This window comes from Mobula hypostoma, chromosome 4, assembly GCF_963921235.1.
Source record: "Mobula hypostoma chromosome 4, sMobHyp1.1, whole genome shotgun sequence".
Lineage (NCBI taxonomy): Eukaryota > Metazoa > Chordata > Chondrichthyes > Myliobatiformes > Myliobatidae > Mobula > Mobula hypostoma.
In genome coordinates, this window is record NC_086100.1 from 55,667,665 (window position 1) to 55,689,614 (window position 21,950).

At 41.2% G+C, this 21,950-nt stretch overlaps 1 protein-coding gene across 1 annotated transcript in view; it reads left to right on the forward strand.

The window, feature by feature from the left end:
• Positions 1-21,950, forward strand: part of zbbx (zinc finger, B-box domain containing) — a 153,130-nt gene that overhangs the window by 109,529 nt on the left and 21,651 nt on the right. Inside the window, exon 17 of the mRNA XM_063044882.1 lies at positions 10,793-10,955. Within this exon, the coding sequence (XP_062900952.1) occupies positions 10,793-10,955 (163 nt within the window). The remainder of the gene's footprint in view (positions 1-10,792; positions 10,956-21,950) is intronic.

The window sequence follows — 21,950 nt, forward strand, 5'->3', positions numbered from 1 at the left end:
ATGAAATACCTACAACATAGCAGTAAATCTCTTAATCAGGGTGTTATAGTATTTAACTGAGCAAATGCAAAATGAAATAATATCACTTTGCTCATCAAATAAAATTAGGACACATGACTAATTTTGGTGGAGGATGTAGTTACTTTAATGCAAATAGTTTGATTCAAGGAAAATGTAGATTTAACAAGTTGTAGAACACTGAGAATGCTAAGATCCTCAACTGAATGGAATTCTGTAACAGAAAATGAGCAAGTTTTTGGGATTCGGATCAATGAGAGAAAAAGAACACTTTACAGTTGCAACAGGTCATTTTATTAAAGTGTAATAAGTGATATGAAAGATTAAGACCATTAGACCTTAAGATATAGGAACAGAAATAGGCCATTAGGCCTATCGATTCTGCTCTGCCATTTCATCTTGGCCAATCCATCTTCCCCCTCAGCCCTAATATTCTGCTTTCTCCCCATATTCCTTCATGCCCTGTCTAATCAAAAATCAATAATGCTCTGCCTTCAATATACCCATTGATTTGGCTTCCACAGCTGCCTGTGGCAACAAATTCTACAGATCCTTCACTCTCTGGCTAAAGAAATTCTTCCTTATCTCTGTTGTAAAAGGATGCCTATCTATTTTGAGGCTGTGTACTCTGGTCTTAGATTCCCCCACCATAGGAAATATTCTCTCTACATCCACTCTATCGAGGCCTTTCAATATGTGATAGGTTTCAGTGAGGTTGCCCCCATTCTTCTGAATTCCAGTGAGTAGAGACCCAGAGCCATTAAATATTCCTCATATGACAAGCCTTTCAATCCCGGAATAATTTTTGTAAAATGTTTTAGAACCCTCTCCAATGTCAGTACATCCTTTCCTAGATAAGGGGCCCAAAACTGCTCTCAATACACCAAGTGGGGCCTCACCAATGCTTTATAAAGCTTCAACATTACATCCTTGCTTTTATATTCTAGTCCCCTTGAAATTAATGCTAACATTGCATTTGTCTTCCTCACCACAGACTCAACCTGCAAATTACCCTTCAGGGATTCCTGCATTAGGACTCCCAAATCCCTTGGCACCTCAGATTTTTGAATGCTCTCTCCATTTCAAAAATAGGCTACACTTTTATTTCTTCTACCAAAATGCATGACTATATACATCTTGATACTGTGTTTCATCTGCCTTTATCTGTCTAAATCTTTCTGTAGCCTCTGTACTTCTTCAAAACTACCTGCACCTCCACCTATCTTTGTATCATCCGCAAACTTGGCTGCAAAGCCAGAAATTCCATCATCCAAATCATTGACATATAACGTAGAAAGAAGTGATCCCAATAAAGACCCCTGTGGAATACCATTAGTCACTGGCAACCAATCAGAAAAGGATCCCTTTATTCCCACTCTTTGTATCCTGCCAATTAGCCAATGCTCTATCCATGCTAGTATCTTTCCTGTAATACCATGGGTCCTTTAACTTGTTAAGCAACCTCATAAGTGGCACTTTGTCAAAGGCCTTCTAGAAATCCAAGTACGTAACATCCACTAACTAACTCTCTTTTGTCTGTCCTGCCGGTTATTTCTTCAAAGAATTCCAACGGATTTGTCAGCCAAGATTTTCCCTTAAGGAAACCATGGCCTGTTTCATCATGTGTCTCCAAGTACCCTGAACACCACATTTTTTACAGTGAACTCCAACATCTTGCCAACCACTGAGGTCAGACTAAATGGTCTATAATTTCCTTTCTTCTGCCTTTCTCCCTCATTGAAGATTGGAGTGACATTTGCAATCTTCCAGTCATTCAGAATCATGCCAGAATCAAGTGATTCTTGAAAGATCATTATTAATGCCTTCACAATCTCCACAGCCACCTCCTTTAGATCCCTGCAATGCATACCATCTGGTCCAGGTGGCTCATCTACCTTCAGACCTTTCGGTTTCCCAAGAGCCTTTTCCCTAGTAATGGTAACTTTACACACTTCTATCCCCTGACACTTACAACCTCCGGCATACTGCTAATGTCTTCCACAGTGAAGACTGATGCAAAATACTTTTTCCTTTTGTGTACCTTTTCCTTGTCCCCCATTACTACCTCTCCAGCATAATTTTCCTGCGGTCTGATGTCTACTCTCGCCTCTCTTTTACATTTTATATATCTGAAGAAACTTTTGCTGTCCTCTTTAATATTATTGGCTAGCTTATCTTCGTATTCCATCTTTTTCTTCTTTATGACTTTATTTTAGTTGCCTTGTGTTGGTTTTTAAAAACTTCCCACTCCTCTAACTTCCCACTAATTTTTGCTCTTTTCTGTACCCTCTGGCTTTTATGTTGGCTTTGATTTCTCTTGTTAGCCACCCTGACTTTACTTCTGCCTCTTTGGGATATATGTGTCCTGCACCTAACGAATTGCTCCCAGAAATTCCAGCTGGTGTTCCTTTCCAATCAATTTTGGTCAGCTCCTCTCTTGTGCCTCTGTAATTCCCTTTACTCCAGTGTAATACTGATAGACCTGACTTCAGCTTCTCCTTCCCAAATGCAGGGTGAATTCTATTAACTAATTAATGTATAAAATGCAGTATAAAACTTGATGAAGTAACAAGTCTCATGCCCTTCTGCTCATTGAAGACTCCAGCTTTGTGACGGCTTGCCAGAGAATCTCAGCAGTCCTTGGCACTGATCATGATTCTGGCCCAAGGAGGTCCAATGTTCTTGTTCATTACTTGTACTTATATAATCAAAGAGCTTCTTTCCTACTCTGCACATACCAGCAAGCTGTAACTGTAAAACTTAATGATGGGCAAGTGTGAACCAATCTCATTTGTCCCTAAAAACAAACTTATCTTGTACCACGTTCCTTATGTCTTACATCTGCAGCCTTCAAAGCCTCAGGGACCCTATGAATCAAGACCTTATATTTTACTTGTCTTCCTAGTTAACATGCCTGCTCACTATGAGGACTCTGAGTGGACAGCTCCATTTTAATCTTTTTATTACATTCCAATCTATGGAGTTCACAGTTCGCCATACTCACGTGAACATGTGTCATTGAGCAGTATGGTAGCATTTTTTCAAGGGAGAGGAGATTGTTCAAGAATTCTAATTTACACATTTTTCTAGAGAGATAGCATGCGTAAGATGTACTGAGTAAGTTCATTGGTTAGGGTTAATTGGGGTTGTTGAGGTCTGCTGGGGCGGCATGGTTCGAAGGGCTGGAAGGGTCTACTCCACACTATACTTCTAAATAAAATAAAAACTAAAGAAGTATTGTTTAAGATGTCGGCAGAACATATAGAGGACAGCACATTAGTGCCATGTAGGATGTGATACATATCCATGGGTGAACCTCAGTATTCATTCTCCAGTTCCAAGTTTGATCCCATCGACTTGGGTTTCACAATTCCTCAAGTACCTCCTACTTGTGTGGAATACCCTACTTCTTATGACTGGCCACTGATGTATAATTTATTCAGTCTGTTGCGTAATTCTTTTTCAACCAGCAGTCAAAGAGGGGGAGGAGGTTGTTCATGGGCTACAAAATGTTGCAGCTCTTGGTCAGAGTCAGTCTATTCTATCTCAGGAGTCTCAGTCTCTTGTACTTAGTTGGCTTGGGTTGGCATTAGCGATAATGATCTCCCTGAATTGATTAATTAGAGCAACTTTAGGGAAAATAAAATAATATTGGACTCAGATTTGGAATAATGTTTTTTTCTGAGGTAACCACGTAATGGACAGTGCCACTGTGACCGTAGCACAAAGTGTTTGTTGTTAATAGGGATGATCAGGGAACAATTCTCATAAATCCATACTGCGATGAGGTTTTAGTAAGGATATCTTCAAGGTACATCCATTAGTTGCCTCCCTTATGATCTATATCCCTTTACCTATATAACTCTTTCATAGTCTATGTCATAGGGGGAGTCTCACACTTTATCATAAGGAAAGTAATGTTGTTTGGATACAGGCCATTAATAAATGATGAATCATAACCACAGGGGAGAATAGATAGTCCAAAACTGTTTTACCTTGTGCTTCCTTCACATTGGATCTGTCACTCATTGTTATAGTTTCCCTAGTGTTAGGTGGTATTAATATTCAAGTCTATTTCACATATCAGTCGAGCTGCCATAAGTTTCCCCCTTTAGAGTTACCATTAGCCCCAAAAAGGTACAAGTCTAAGTACATTCTAAGGGTGGGAGTCCTTTCTGTTGTGATGTCTTCCGCACATTTACAATAGAATCTTGCCTTGCTTCACTCGTTCGGTTGCCAAAGTAGAATTGCCAGAAACATGCTGATCATAGAAACATAGAAGATAGGTGCAGGAGTAGGCCATTCGGCCCTTTGAGCCTGCACCACCATTCAGTACGATCATGGCTGATCATCCAACTCAGAACCCTGTACCTGCCTTCTCTCCATACCCCCTGATCCCTTTAGCCATAAGGGCCATATCTAACTCCCTCTTAAATATAGCCAATGAACTGGCCTCAACTCTTTCCTGTGGCAGAGAATTCCACATGAACATATGCCATGGTCTGACTCTCATGATTTTTTCTTCAAAGCAAAGTGACAACTGTCTCTAATTTCAGCAAAATATCTTATTCATGCAGAATAAGTTTTATTGAGTCTAGATGAATTAGTACTGATCATCCCTGTATTAAGACCCAAAATATCTTACCTTGCCCATCTGCAAGGATTTCAGCCATTTGTGGTGGGTGGTTTGGGTAGTGTATACATAACTTCCCACCCTTACACATTTTGGAAGGTGGAGAAATGGTAGCGGGTGTGAGACTGGTTTTGTTGCAATTAGTTATCTTTTGTATAGGTGATCCATGAGGTGATTGTGTAGGGCCTTGGGCAAAACAACCACTTGAGGATATGAGTGTGTATAAGTAGCTTAATCTTTAGTTCATCCTCTCAATTAGGCCTGATGCTTGAGGATAAAAGGGAATAAGCAATAGCCAATACACACTGTTGTCAGATCCCTATTTACGTCCTGAAGAGTGAGATCTTTTATTAGTAGGCTTGCTGTAGTAAGCTATTAGCTGTTGAAGACCATGGAGAGTGTTGTCCTAGTCCGTCTTTACAGAAGGGACTACCATCAGAAGACCTGAATAAGTGTCAACTATAGTTAAAAGGTACTTGTATTTCTGTTGCAGAGGAAGTGGACCAATGTAGTCCATCTACCATATCTGCACAGTACTACACCAGTACGTAATATGTGCCGTAGGCCTTTTGATCAATAGAAACACGTTCTTTGCTTGATGGCAGATCTCATACTGGGACACACATTCCCAAACTTTGTCAAAAGCGAATGACAGGTCTTCACAGTACCCTGGATCCCCAAGTGACCTGAGGTGTTATGTTTGCATACACACAGGGGGCATCGTTCTTCCTTGATGTGTTTATCTGTGAATTTGATCTACAGTATTGTTGTATTCTGTCATCTTTCATGTGTGCAACCACATGATAAATGGTAATGTCCATACTGTGGGCTTTTTCTTATATGTCTTGTCAAATGTATTTGGCCCAGAGTGGTTTTGCTGCAATTTTGAAATTGTTAGATTTCCACTTCGGTAACCAGGCATTCATGTCATTGACAACAGCCTAAGAGTCAGTGTAGATGTGTACTTCCATGTCGTCTTCTTCCAGCATCAGCTGTACTGCAACTAATTCTGTATATTAGCTGGGCCTTCAGAGCTTTGTTTCTGTAAAAAAAAGTCTGTGTCAGGGTTAAAAGAAGCTGCTTTCCAGCATCACTGCCCATTCTTCCAAACAGCATAACCATCCGTAAATCAGACCATAGACCATAAGATATAGGAGCAGAGTATGGACATTTGGCACATTGACTGTGCTCCACCATTTCATCATGACTGACAGAATTTTCTTCTCAGCCCCAATCTCCTGCTGCTCTCCGTATCCCTTCTTGCCCTGACATTAAAGCATCTATCAACCTCTGCCTTAAATATACATACAGACTTGGCCTCCATAACTGTCTGTGGCAATGAATTCCACAGGTTCATCACCCTCTGGCTAAAGTAATTCCTCGTCATCTCCATTCTAAAAGGACACTTGTCTATTCTCAGGCTGTGTCCTCTGGCCTTAGACTCTCCCACCATGTGAAACATCCTCTCCACATCTACTCTATCAAGGCCTTGTACCATTCGATAGGTTTTAATTAGGTCACTCCCATTCTTCTGAATTCTAGTAAATACAGGCCCAAAGTCATCAGATGCTCTTCATATGACAAGCCATTCAATCCTGGAATCGTTTTCAGGAAACTGCCTTGAACCCTCTCCAGTTTCATCACTTCCTTTCTAAGATAAGGAGCCCAAAACTGCTCACAGTACTCCAAGTGAGACCTCACCAATGCTTTATAAAGTTTTATCATTATATCCTTGTTTTTATATTCTAGTCCTTTTGAAATTAATGCTAATATTGCATCTACCTTCCTCACCACAGACTCAAATTGAAAATTAACTTTAGTGAATCCAACACAAAGACTCCTAAGTCCCTTTGCGCCTCAGTATTTTGTATTTTCTCTCCATTTAGAAAATAGTCAACCCTTTCATTTCTTCTGCCGAAGTGCATACGCTTCCTGACACTGTATTCCATCTGCCATTACTTTGCCCATTCTCCGAATCTGTCTAAATCCTTCTGTAGCCTTTCTACTTCCTCTAGACTACCTGCCCCAAATCAGCCATTTCTGGGAAGCTGGTAGTTCATTTAAAAGCATCTCCCATTTAATAGGAAAGTTTAGTAAGGAGGTGTCTGTAACTAGATAAGAATCTGTAGACTAAGGGGTCTGAGTCAGTTTTTCATGGAACTTTTCGACTCTATCAGAATCTTTAGCAGCTCTCTCAGCAATGTACCGCTTTCAGTTGACAGCAGAATTCTGCTGTGCCCTTCCTACTTGACAGATGGGGGTGTCTGAAAGAATCCAGGTCACAATTGGAATGTTGGGTTGTAGTAGCATCTTATTATTCCCCATCTGTCCCTCTATTTCTACTAGTACTTAGTAACAAGACTACAGCTGTTTTTCAAAGCTGGTATAGAGTGTAGCAGTGTCAGGTACTGTAGTTTGCGAGACTAGAAGTCCAAGGGTACTGTATGGCCATTTTGCTGTTGCTTAGGCTTCAAATGGCAGCATCTGCCAGGCTTGCAGTTCGAAACAGAGCACTGGGAATGTATGGGGCAAGTGGCAAAGCCTGAGTGACAGCTTCCTTGGTGGTCTCAAAAGCTTGTTGTCTTGGAACCCATTCAAATTGAACTTTCCTCCAACTGACAGCATAAAGGAGTTGCAATAATATTAAAGAATGTATGTGATGCCTCCAAATACTGAGTAACCCAACAAAGTTCTGAATATCTTGCTATGTCTAGGATCTTGTTTAAGCTTTATCTTGTATTACATAATCTCCTTTGGTCCACTGGATACCCAAAATTTGAACAGCTTTCAATACAGGGATCTTGTATCTTAGCTGGATTAATCTCCCATCCCCAGGTTTGCATATGCTCTACTATGGTGGTTAGGGCTTCTACAACATCTTTCTCAGTTAGCCCACATAATATGGTCAATGTAATGAAATGTCAGGAGGTAGGGAGCATTTATCCAGATCCCTGGCCACTCTACCATCTTATAAAGACAAACTGATCATCAATAGGAATGAAGAAAAATTCATTTGCCAGGCCAATTACGGTGTACCACGGGTCATTTCCCACTGAGAGGTCCCTAGGTGGGGTCACCACATCAGCACTGCAGCAGTTAAGGGGATATGTTTATTTAACAAGTGATAGTTGATCATTCACTAACTAGCATCTACTTTTTTAACTGGCCAGAGAAAATATACCCAGAGGGATCTGTATGGTGGATCCCTTTATCAGGTCTATGCCCAAAGATGTCCTCAGGTACTTTTTGAGTTTAAGCTAGGGACAGTCCGTGACAAACTGTTACTAACAGACAATCAAACATCACTTCACATGCTGAATTAGCATCCATGAAGTGTTAAGTATTGCCATGGATTACAGCAACTTCAGCACCAGTATCTATCAATGATATTCCCCTCTATTTATTCCCTCTTTTCCATCATAAGGTTATTTGAATATAATTCTCCAGCTGATTTTCTGGACATGCTTGCACTGAGCCCTGCAGCCCTGGCCCTAGCCATATTCTAAAAGGTGGCTAAGACGACACAACTGATTGAGTTCCTTTAGGTCTGGGTAGAGCCATGAAGTCATGACTGACAAAGGAGATGCCGAGGATTCAACTGCTCCTTCCTCTTTCTTTGATCTCCCATGTGGGTCTGCCCTGCTCCACAATGCTTCTCCATGGGATACACAAGGCCCCAGTTGGAAGCACCATCAATATAATCCTGGTTTATGCCTGCTTTGACAGGTCAAGAACATTTCTTTCCTAGTAAGATGCTATTTATTTTGATTAGTACCTTTCTTTGCTTTATAATTCTTCCTGTTTTGGCCCAGGTTAATTTTAACTGTTTTAACTTCAATCCACACTCCTCCCACTTCTTCCACTTGTGCAATTATATTTATCAGGACAGATCAACCAGAAATACATAGAGCATGCATCACAATGTCCTCCAAAACTAGGACCAAAGTCATGGAGAGTGTTTAGCACTGAATACATTAAACATCAAATGGCAGAGTCCCCTGAAAGGAGTCCCACAGCCATGAGCTGCGATCGAACCTTGCAGCGTGGAGCTCAGGACTCCTGCACCTTCCTCCTGTAGCAGCGAGCGGAAGACCTGTCAAACTCAAAGACAGACAGTGCTGAACACTGTTCACCTGGCGCTCTCATCCTAGTTAAGTTCAGTCTTGCTGGGTGCTTTAATGGACGAGGAGTACTGGAGCTGACCATGGGTGCATGTTCCACCATTAGGAAACGATGGCAGCACACTCCGCTTTCAACCTCGCTGAATTCCACAGGAAAGAGCATAAGCACTAGATCATTCAGTCGGTCCAAAAATACATAAACAGAATGGAAAGTACAGCTGAAATCGATCATAGTTCAGGAGAAGAAGCATAGTAGTAGTTTCATGAGCTGTCATTGGATGCTGCTATTGGTCACTGGTGCCTTTATTTAAACAAATAAAAATTTGAGAGGTATGAGTTTAATTAAAATTATATTGAATTGCTGGAAGTTAATGGAAACATTAAGGTAAGTAAAATAAAGAAAATTAAATGTAGCAGTTGGCCTGTATTTATCCACTGAAGTTCAATAACACATTTCACTACCTAAGCAATGGAGGTCAAATTAGTGTCTAATTTCCAGTTTGTCTTTTATTTCTGTGTTTCAGTGTGAACCAGAGGTAAGGTAAAATTTGCATTATCACAGTCAAATGTTGATGGAGCCTTAAGGTTGAATTTGAAAGGTAGTCCCATTTATTTGTTAACTTGAATTATTCACCTAAACTCTTGAGCATAGGCGTTTGGAATGAGACTGAAAACAAAGGGTTATGACTCAGAAGCAAGGATGTTGCAATTTGAGCCAGATCTGCTGCTTCTACATTCCTAATCTGCAAGAATGTTATATTAGATTAAATAAATGTTTTCTCATCTTCATCCTCCACTTAAATTGGGGGAAGTATTAATTTCATTATCTTGTTATTACATAAGAAACCCTAGTACTGACAAAACTTTTCACTTTGACTCTTGTGAAAGCAGATAATTGTACTATGCAAAATGACGATGTTTTTACAGAAGTATATAATTAAGCAGAGATCAGAATCTGTCTTTAATGAGTTTCCTACATTCTTCCTCTTTTACACCTACTTTTTCCGATCACATAATGGTTCCTAATGAGGTCATGATGAGGGAATTGCAGTTAATGTGATTAGTGTGGACTTACAAAATACCTTTGATAGAATGCCACATAACAGAATGTTCATCAGAATTGAAGGCTGTAGAACAAAAGAGATAACAACAATGGCAGCAAAATAAGAGTGGAAAGATCGGTTTTACATAGACCATAGAATAGTACAGCACAGTACAGGCCCTTCGGCCCACAATGTTGTGCTGACCCTCAAAGCCTGTCTCCCATATAACCTCCCACCTTAAATTCATCCATATCCCTGAATTGAATGAAGGTGTACTGGACTGGAATTCCATAGTGCTCATTCTAGGACCAAGATTTAATATAGAGTATATGAATGGTCATGGTGCATATTTCAAAATGGCATAGAAGTTGGAGATACAGTGATCTGGGAGAAGAAGAAGAAGAATTTATGCACCCTTCCTTAACTGGCTCATGGAAGGGTGGATAGACGAAGTCTGAATTTCATTGCTCAAAATTTCAACTTGTTATTTTTTGGTAGAACAAATGGAAAATACTGTATATAAACTAGTGTGTACAGTTCTAAAAGGAATACATTAGAATGGGATTCATGTGCATGGTTTTTGAAAATAGCCTTTTTAACAAAGCGTTTAAAATGTATACGGGATCCTGAACCATTTATACATGCATGAGAGGACAAAGAAGTAGAATTAGTTCAATTGCTCCTTTTTTGAGCGGCATGGACTCGATAGGTCAAGTTGCTGCCTTTCATACTATAATCATTCTATGATCCTGTTGAATGCATTTGATTTTGTTCCCTCTAATTATTGAGGATGTGCTGACACAGATGTAATCAGCCAAGTTGACCCTGATAAACAAACATAATAAAATATATTACTTATATCTGCAGTAATTTATTTTCCAGCAGAGATAAACCAGCCCAAATCGTTTTCTCTGTCTAAATTGAGCATTTTTATAAACTAATGCTTATATCTTGTAATTCTATTTCAATCATGTTAGGAATTACAAAAGATTGCTCATGCTCAAGATATTGATGTTGGCAAATATTTGGGTATGGAAGGTTTCTTCTCCTTGCAACTGGATCCTAATCTGATTGTTCCAGCACTCTCTGTGAAACGAGTGATCGATGACAAAACGGAAATGGTGGTGACACTGGTCAAAGGTATGTCTTAGAAATACAGTAGTCAGTCATCAGATTTGCTATGTGCTTGTTGTTTCAATGAATATAGTTACATATCAGATATAATTAGAAAATGTTTAATAATGCCCCATGCATGTATATATTAAGTATTCTCATTTTAATGAAAAAGCAAGAGCAAAAATATCATTAAGCAATTGTCCATAATATAATCCTTTCAAGCTGATTTTGAACTGATCTAAGACTAACTGAAGGGAAGGTTTTGAGGAGATTATTAGACTCCATACCAAACAAATCTTTTTTTGGAAAGGAAGAGGAAGGTAGTAGTGATAAGGGACTCTCTTGTTAGGGGGTCAGACAGGCGATTCTGTGGACGCAGGAAAGAAACTCGGATGGTAGTTTGCCTCCCAGCTGCCAGGGTCCGGGATGTTTCAGATCGTGTCCACGATACCCTGCAGTGAGAGGGAGAACAGCTAGAAGTTGTGGTACATATTGGTACCAATGACATAGGTTGGAAAATGGAAGAGGTCTGGAAAAAAGACTACAGGGAGTTAGGAAGGAAGTTGAGAAGCCGGACCGCAAAGGTAGTAATCTCGGGATTACTGCTTGTGCCATGTGACAGTGAGTATAGGAATAGAATGAGGTGGAGGATAAATGCATGGCTGAGAGATTGGAGCAGGGGGCAGGGATTCAGATTTCTGGATCATTAGGACCTCTTTTGGGGCAGGTGTGACCTGTGCTTACATGAAACTTGGACTTAACCATCAATTCCAAGAAGACTTAGATCATCTATCAACCATTACCAATTGAGACAAATTGGATAGAACCATCAATTCAACTTGGCGAAACAACCCTGGAAAACGTGGACCACTTTCCTTATCTTGGAAGTAACCTCTCCTCCAATGTCGACCTTAATAAGGGGATCCAACATCGTCTTAAATGCCCTGGAACAGTTTTTGGACTTCTCCGAACAAGAGTCTTTCATGATCGTGACATCCGAACAGACACCAAAATGTTAGTGTACAAAGCAGTGGTAATCCCAACACTCCTGTTTGCATCAGAAACCAGGACAACATACCGACGACATCTGAAGGCACTTGAAAAGTTCCATCAACGCTGACTTCAAAACATCTTAAATATCAGCTGGGAAGATAGAAGAACCAACGTCAGTGTGCTAAATGAAGTAAAAACAGCAAGCATTGAAGCCTACGTCATCAAGAGCCAACTAAGATGGAGCGGTCATGTTCTTCGGACGAAAGACAAACGTCTGCCGAAGCAAATCTTCTACTCCCAGCTTAAAGAAGGCAAACGTAAAAGACGCGGACAACAGAAGAGATTCAAAGACGTTTTAAAAGCCAACATGAAAAAATGTAATATCGACATCAACGATTGGGAAACCAATGCCAAGGGCAGGAAACTCTGGCAAGCCATCATCCAAGAAGGAACAGCAATTTTCAAAGCCAACAGACGTGCAGAATTATAAGAAAAGAGAAGAAAATTTAAAGAGGGGCAGCAACAACCAAAGCCCGATCTGCCATCTGGAACTACCTGTCCTGAATGCGGAAGAACTTTTAAAGCCAAGATTGGACTCATAAACTTGAGAGCCCATAAGTAGATCAGCAGAACAAAGACCATCATCCTCGATCTCGAGGGATAACCACAACGACGATGACCTGTACAAAAAGGACGGGTTGCACTTGAATCCCAGGGGGACCAATATCCCGGCGGGGAGGTTTGCTTAAGCTACTGGGGTGAGTTTAAACTAGAATTGTTGGGGGTTGGGAACCAAACTGAAGAGACTGGGGAAAAGGCTTTTGGCTCACAAATAGAGAAAGCTTGGAGACAGTGTGTGAGGGAGGATAGGCAGGTGATAGAGAAGGGATGCGCTCAGACTGAAGGTTTGAGATGCGTCTATTTTAACGTAAGGAGTATTGTGAACAAAGCGGATGAGCTTAGAGGGTGGATCAGTACTTGGAGCTATGGTGTGGTGGCCATTACAGAGACTTGGATGGCTCAGGGACAGGAATGGTTATTTCAAGTGCCCGGTTTTAGGTATTTCAGAAAGGACAGGGAAGGAGGCAAAAGAGGTGGGAGCATGACACTGTTGATCAGAGATAGTGTCACGGCTGCAGAAAAGGTGGACGTCATGCAGGGATTGTCTGCAGAGTCTCTGTGGGTGGAGGTTAGGAACAGGAAGGGGTCAATAACTTTACTGGGTGTTTTTTATAGGCCGCCCAATAATAACAGGGATATCGAGGAGCAGATCGGGAAACAGATCGTGGAAAGGTGTAATAATAACAGAGTTGTCGTGATGGGAGATTTTAATTTCCCAAATATTGACTGGCATCTCCCTAGAGCAAGGGGTTTTGATGGGGTAGAGTTTGTTAGGTGTGTTCAAGGAAGGTTTCTTGACACAATATATAGATAAGCATACAAGAGGAGAGACTGTACTCGATTTGGTATTGGGAAATGAACCAGGTCAGGTGTCAGATCTCTCAGTGGGAGAGCATTTTGGAGATAGTGATCATAATTCTTTCTCCTTTACAATAGCATTGGAGAGAGATAGGAACAGACAAGTTAGAAAAGCATTTAATTGGAGTAGGGGAATTATGAAGCTATCAGGTAGGAAATTGGAAGCTTAAATTGGGAACAGATGTTCTCAGGGAAAAGTATGGAAGAAATGTGGCAAATGTTCAGGGGATATTTGTGTGGTGTTCTGCATAGGTACATTCCAATGAGACAGGGTACAGGAACCGTGGTGTACAAAGGCTGTAATAAATCTAGTCAAGAAGAAAAGAAAAGCTTACAAAAGGTTCAGAGGGCTAGCTAATGTTAGAGATCAAGAAGATTACAAGGCTGACAGGAAGGAGCTCAGGAAGGAAATTAGGAGAGCCAGAAGGGGCCATGAGAAGGCCTTAGTGGGCAGGATTAAGGAAAACCCCAAGGCATTCTACAAGTATGTGAAGAGCAAGAAGATAGGACGTGAAAGAATAGGACCTATCAAGTGTGACAGTGGGAAAGTGTGTATGGAACCGGAGGAAATAGCAGAGGTACTTAATGAATACTTTACTTCAGTATTCACTATGGAAAAGGATCTTGGTGATTGTACTGATGACTTGCAGTGGACTGAAAAGCTTGAGCATGTAGATATTAAGAAAGAGAATGTGCTGGAGCTTTTGGAAAGCATCAAGTTGGATAAGTCGCCGGGACCGGATGAGATGTACCCCAGGCTACTGTGGAAGGCGAGGGAAGAGATTGCTGAGCCTCTGGAGATGACCTTTGAATCATCAATGGGGACGGAAAAAGTTCTGGAGAATTGGAGGGTTGCAGATGTTGTTCCTTTATTCAAGAAAGAGAGTAGAGATAGCCCAGGAAATTATAGACCAGTGAGTCTTACTTCAGTAGTTGGTATGTTGATGGAGAAGATCCTCAGTGGCAGGATTTATGAATATTTGGAGAGGTATAATATGATTAGGAATAGTCAACATGGCTCTGTCAAGGGCAGGCCGTGCCTTACGAGACTGATTGAATTTTTTGAGGATGTGACTAAACACATTGATGAAGGAAGAGCAGTAGATGTAGTGTATATGTATTTCAGCAAAGCATTTGATAAGGTACCCCATACAAGGCCTATTGAGAAAGTAAGGAGGCATGGGATCCAAGGGGACATTGCTTTGTGGATCCAGAACTGGCTTTACCACAGAAGGCAAAGAGTGCTTGTAGATGGGTCATATTCTGCTTGGAGGCCAGTGACCAGTGGTGCGCCTCAGGGATCTGTTCTGGGACCCTTACTCTTCATGATTTTTATAAATAACCTGGATGAGGAAGTGGAAGGATGGGTTAGTAAGTTTGCTGATGACACAAAGGTTGGAGGTGTTGTGGATAGTGCGGAGGGCTGTCAGAGGTTACAGCGTGGCATTGAAAGGATGCAATACTGGGCTGAGAAGTGGCAGATGGAGTTTAACCCAGATAAGTGTGAAGTAGTTCATGTTGGTAGGTCAAATATGATGGCAGAATATAGTATTAGTGGTAAGACTGTTGGCAGCGTGGAGGATCAGAGGGATCTTGGGGTCCGAGTCCATAGGACGCTCAAAGCAGCTGTGCAGGTTGACTCTGTGGTTAAGAAGCCGTATGGTGTATTGGCCTTCCTCAATCGTGGATTTGAATTTAGGAGCCAAGAGGTAATGTTGTAGCTATACAGGACCCTGGTCAGACCCCACTTGGAGTACTGTGTTCAGTTCTGGTCGCCTGGATTGGGGAGGATGCCTTATGAAAATAGGTTGAGTGAACTCGGCCTTTTCTCCTTGGAGCGGAGGAGGATGAGAGGTGATCTGATAGAGGTGTATAAGATGATGAGAGGTATTGATCGTGTGGATAGTCAGAGGCTTTTTCCCAGGGCTGAAATGGTTGCCACAAGAGGACACAGGTTTAAGGTACTTGGAAGTAGGTACAGAGGGGATTTCAGGGGTAAGTTTTTTACTCAGAGAGTGGTGAGTGCGTGGAATGGGCTGCCGGCAACGGTGGTGGAGGCGGATACAATAGGGTTTTTTTTAAGAGATTTTTGGATAGGTACATGGAGCTTAGAAAAATAGAGGGCTATGGGTAAGCCTAGTAATTTCTAAGGTAGGGACATGTTCGGCACAACTTTGTGGGCCGAAGGGCCTGTATTGTGTTGTAGGTTTTCTATGTTTCCTTGTTTCTATGTTTCTAAATCTTACTTTGTTAAAACATACTTTCAAAGAATTCTGTAACAATTAACAACCTTTTTCACGTATTTATGGTGTAGATTTTCACCTTTAGCACTTTAGTGTATTTACAGAGGAAAATCCAGCAATAAGGATTGTATTTTGCAGTAAAATCCACTAGAATTACATTCTGTTGATACTAACAGGAAGGAAATCTGACAGATTCTGTGAAGAATCTATCAGTCCTCTCCAACAAATTTTGCTCTACGTTCTATTCAGGCAACTTTTAAAATCCCAATTTGTAAAAGTGTAAGTGGGATTCATTAAAGCAATTCCCAAATTAATCTATCTGAGATTATCAATAGAGTGTTGTTTGGAGGATATGAAGCAGATATTACCACATTAACCAACCAGGCTTCTGTGTTCACTGTATTTTAAGTAATTGGTTATGAGGACAGTAAAGTCTAAGAGGCAATCTTTAACCTGAGAAATTTAGTTTGGCTCAGAAACTAATGAAATAAAACAATGAGTAATTACAGATTTCTTATTTTAATGAGGAGCAATTTAATAACATAAATAGATGTCAAACTATTGAATGTGTAAGTAATGCTGAAGAGCTTCGAATCATATCATTGATTTTAAGTACCAGCCTTGGATCTTTTGTAGGACTCTCTCTTGTAGTGGGTTCAAGTGCGACTCCAGATATGTGAGACATAAATCTTACTGGAATTAAGTTCTGTACTGGAAGTGTGTAGAACAGTTTGGAAATGCTGTCTTTCAGATTGGACAGGAAATTGAGACCCTGGCTGCTTTCATGTTCAGTACTGCAATTTGAAGTGCTTTGGGGTTATTCTGGGAATTTAGCTACTGTATGTCCTCAATCAAAAATTTAAATTAATTATCTGGTTTTAAAACAGATATAGAAACACATAGTAGTTCGGACAATATTTGTGAAAGGTGAGACAGAATTAATGTTTTAGGTCAATATACTTACTTTGTCGAAAGCTTTAAGGCCTTTGTAACTCCCTTATCTCCACTCTTCCCATCACCCTCTCTTGCTTTCCTTTCTATTCTTCTATTACTTTTCCAAGTGATTACGTTATCACCATCCTTAAATAACTGACATACTGTAAATCTTATGCCCCATTGTCACTTGTTTTTCAAATCTGTTCGATCACCTGTTCCATCTTTTCGGTTCCTTCTTTTTACATCTCCTCTCATCCAGGTCCCTGATTCCTATCTTTTTTTCCAGTCTATGCTTTCCATACTTCACCCCATTTAGCCCACAGCCACCTTATCTCCCATTTAGACCTTGTTTTCAGCTTCCATTGCTTTTTCCTTCCTTTACCCTTCCCCTGCACCTGCCCCCACCTCCCCATTCCCTGATACACTCTAAGAATTTACTTAGAGTTAGTGCAGAGCTGGGGCATGAAAATTGAAGGCACAAAATCACCACATTGTATTAAGAGAATGGAAGATTAGTGCAATTGTATTACTTTGTTGTTTAGGGTATTGCTCAGTTGTATACATAAGTGTTGCACATTTCAATTTAGATATTCATTAATGGATTTCCTGTGTCAATCACAATACATATCTTCTATCTGTGTGTGTGTGGTAGTCCTTCAGATTCGCAGAAGACATGATGTTGTGCAGTTCATCTGTGGACACGGAGGTGGCTCTGCAGTCCCAGTCTGGAAGTGCAGAGTCTAGCACAATGGGGGCACTGGAGGTCTGTGGTTGTAATAATTGTGGCTGCTGTTCTGTGACGCCGCTCACGGTTTTCCATCAGTTTTTGGCAGCACCTGTCTTCAAAACTGGTATAGACTTCATAGCACAGGGCTCGCCAGTGGGTTCTGTCAGTAGCCACAGCTTCTAGTTCCCTTGGCTGGATGTCACAGTAGCATAGGGTTTCCTTCACAGCGTCTTTATAGCACTTGTGTGGACGACCTTGAGGTCTCTTTCCGGTCTCCAGTTCATCATAGAGCAGATGGCGAGGCATATGGTGGTCGTCTATTCTGTTGATGTGTCCCACCCACCGCATCTGGGCTCTGATGATCAGGGACTCAATGCTGGTGGACTCCGCGCGATCCAAGACCACCAGGTTGGAGACATGGTCTTGCCAACGAGTGCCAAGGATGGAGTGGAGGGCGCGCATGTGAAATTTCTCCAGTTGTTTGATGTGTCGTCAGTACAGAGTCCACGTCTCACATCCATATAGGAGAGAAGGGATGACCACAGCTCTCTAGACTTGCAGCTTTGTGGCGATGTGGATGTTGTGTTGACTGAGCACTCTGGTACGCAGCCTCCCCAGAGCCTGGCTGGCCTTGCTGATCCTGGAGTCAATTTCTTTGTCCAAAGACCCATCACTCGAGATGATGCATCCCAAGTATTTGAAGCTGTTTACATTTGTCTGCTGGGTGTCGTCAGCAGTGATTTTTGGTTCTATGGGGTTGGTGTTTGGCACGGACTGGTGAAGTACTTCAGTCTTGTTTAGGCTGATAGTCCGGTCAAAGGGCGCAGCAGCATCTGTGAAGCAACTGTAGATCACTGTCTTTGTGCGCCAGAAGCGCACAGTCATCAGCAAAGCAGGTTTCTTGAATGGCTGTATGGAGGCACTTCATCCGTGCATTCAAGTGGTGAAGGTCAAAGGGAGAGCTGTCCAATTGGTACGAGATGTACACTCCCTTCTTCGGACCTTGGACAGCACGTGACAACCTGCAAATAAAGAACAGATTAAACAGGACTGGGGCTAGTACACAGCCTTGCTTCACCACATTGGAAAGGACAAATGCAGCTGACGTATCACCACTGCAAAGGACCTGTCCTGTCATTCCGTTGTGGAGCAGCTGAATCATCTTCACGAATTTCCTTGGGCATCCGTAACGTCTCAGGATGATCCGGAGAGCCTCCCTGTTTGCAGTGTCAAATGCCTTTGTCATGTCAATGAAGACAGAGTAAAGAGGCTTGTTCTGTTCGATGCGCTTCTCCTGGACTTGCCTCACGGCAAATATCAGTACTCCGTTCTGGCCAAAAGCCACAATGCACCTCTTGGAGGTTCCTTTCTGAGACAGTGACAAATCTGTTCAGGAGAATGCAGGCGAAAATCTTGCCAGACTTCAATCTATAATTCTACTAACCACCCATGTACTAAACAAGCTGCAAATTTCATATTTACATCTCAAATTCTACTCTATCAGTTATACAGCATTAAGGGCATAACATTCAAACATAATGTGCAATACCCACTAATATTCTTCACTTTTCTCTCAGGTGGTATGGTACATAATCACTGGCAGCATTTTTACTTTCTCCTCATTGAGGAGAACTTATTTGAAATGATGGTGTCCATGGTCAGCAATTAGACATGAATCTTTATCACCTCATGACGGTTTTGCTATCCTTTATATAATTTTAATGTTATTTCTCAGTTTGAAGATACAGATACCACATAATCCCAGTCTCTGAAACTCACTACAGTCCAACCCTGTAACTTCCTCTTTTCAGATATCCAAAAACTGCAAAGTGAAAAGGTAGTGGTAGAAGAATAAGATTAAACTGAAGATTTTACTAAATTTTACAGGATACTTCACCAGCTCAGTTACTGTGCCGATTTTATACGTTAGTCTAGAGATGGAGCCTGCACAAAGTGAGTCATGGGCATGCATGGCCTTCAGTCATTGCAGGGAGACTGAGCAGTTATAGATGTGATCGCTTTGGAGGGCAAGGTCTGCTCGAGAAGATTCAGACAAAGAGTTTTATGGGGCTGCCTTCATGTAACGAATAATAGGCAGAGGCACTGAAATACTTGGTTCATTGAGGAAGAAAACCTGTATGCTATGTTCAGAGCTTGATGGAATACAGGCTTAACGTTTCATGGGGCATTATGGAATATTTGGGGATGTGCTTCCCAGCAGAGGAGGTATCGCTCTTGCAGCTCAAAACATAAGAATGCCACAAAGACTGGCTCTATGAAGCACAAATCTGCTGTACTCACGGGATGTTAATGTTCAAAAACCTACCAGTGCCTTTGCTGTTTCTTGTCTCCCAAGTTGCTGTTGTTTGTAGTAAGGTGATGTATGCAACGCCCTGGCCAATTAGACCCAAAGCTTAAGATTGTTCTTGACATGAACCTGCAACGTCCTCTATTGTTAAAAAAAAATGCAGCCATCCACAGTTTGCCCACAGACTGTGAAGGAGCTTGCATGGACGTTGTACTACAGGGAAAAGCAGGAAAGAACAACTCCAAGGTAATGATTGTAAGTTTTTACCACTGACTGGATGTATAAAATTACTTATCATATTAATTTAATTCTTTAAGTAATAATTTATTTACAAGTGAAATAAGATAATCAGCAATAGAATATTCATAACAATAAATAAATACTCAAGACCTCACCTTCTCTTTGTGCAACTGGATCCTCGATTTTCTCATTTGCAGACCCCAGACAGTTCAGATTGGCAACACCTCCTCCACAATCACCATCAGCACAGGTGCACAACAAGGCTGTGTGCTTTGCCCTTCTACTGTACTCACTTTATACTTATGACTGAGGCGAAGCATAGCTCCAATACCACATTTAAGTTTGCTGGTGGCACTACTGTCGTTAGCCAAATCAAAGGTGGCAATGAATCAGCATATAAAAGGGAGATTGAAAATCTAGCTGAATGGTGCCACAGCAACAACGTCTCACTCAGTGTCAGCAAGACTAAGAAGCTGATAACTACCTTCAGGAGAAGGAAACTGGAGGTCCATAAGCCAGTGGTCATTGGGAGATTGGAGGTGGAGAGGGTCAGCAATTTAAAATTCCTTGGTGTTATCATTTCAGAGGATTTGTCTTGGGTCCAGCACATGAATGGCATTGTGCTGAAAGCATGGCAGCACTTCTATTTTCTGAGAAGTTTATGAAGATTCAGCATGTCGTCTAAAACTTTGACAGACTTCTATAGATGTGTGGTGGAGAGTATATTGACTGGTTTCATCACTACCTGGTATGGAAACACTCAATGTCCTTGAATGGAAACCCTAGCAAAAAGTAGTGGATACAGCCCAGTGCATGACAAGTAAAGCTCTCCCCACCACTGAGCACACCTACATGTAGTGTTGTCACAGGAAAACCTCCATCCATCAAGGACCCCCACTATCCATGCCATGCTGTCTTCTTGCTGCTGCCATCGGGAGGAAGGTAAAGGAGCCTCAGGACCTGCACCAGGTTCAGGAACAGTTATTACTCCTGAACCATCAGGCTCTTGAACTGGAGAGGATAACATAACTGAACTTCAATTGCCCTATCACTGAACTGTTTCCACAATATTTGGACTTACTTTCAAGGACTCTTCATCTCATGTTCTCAATATTTATTGGTTGTATATATTATTACTATATTTTTATCTTTCTCAGCTCAAGCTGATAAAACTTGAGCTATGGGCATAATCAAGCACACTCATTTCTCAATTGCTAGGAACTTGCGGACTGTTCTAGTGGTATTTAGTACTGTGGCTTTCTGAAGATTTACATATTGCTGTGTGGGCCTAATTGGTTTTATCCTATTGTTCAGTGACTTTGGGATTATACCAGATGTAAATATTACTACTGGGGCAATGTATGCACTATTCATGTTCCACAGTCTTTCAATTTCCTTTTTTAATTCAGCATACTTCTGGTGTTTTTCACTTATTGATTTCTGTATGTTATGTGTGTTTGGATTGACTGTATCTAATAAGTAAGTTGTTCATGCTTGTTTATCCTGTAATATTATACCTGGACGGTTATTATAGGTTGTCCAATCTGTAATCACGAATTGGTCATAGTATAATTTGACTAAAACTGAATCAGGCTTGTATTTATGGTAAGATTTTGGTGAATGATGTTTGCCACTTGATTGTGCCCATGTAAGTAATCAGATTGACAAATAAACTCTTCTCGGACTTCCAGCTCGTTACAGGTATCAATTTTACCTGAGTTTCATTGACAAGCTCTGTCATCTTCATCAGGGATGATGTCTTGGCATGTCTAGTCTGGTGGTATTTATACCCCCATCGTCCGTCCCTCCTGATTGGTTGGTCCTCATCCAATCAGGTTTCCGCTGCCCCACCTTATTTACACTCAAATTCCAATTTTTACTTAAGGCGAGGCCTTCATCTTTGTTAACATTCTTTTCCTCTAGGTTTATTTCATGGTTTCCTTTACCAGGTGGTCCCAAAAGCCATTGGCATGGCACAGTAGTTTTGTGCCATTGAAATCAATCTTAAGGCCATTGAGTTAAACTGCTGCAGAATACTGTAATATGTTGGGTTGTTTCTGGTTTCTCTTGGAATTTTCTGCTTTTATCATCTT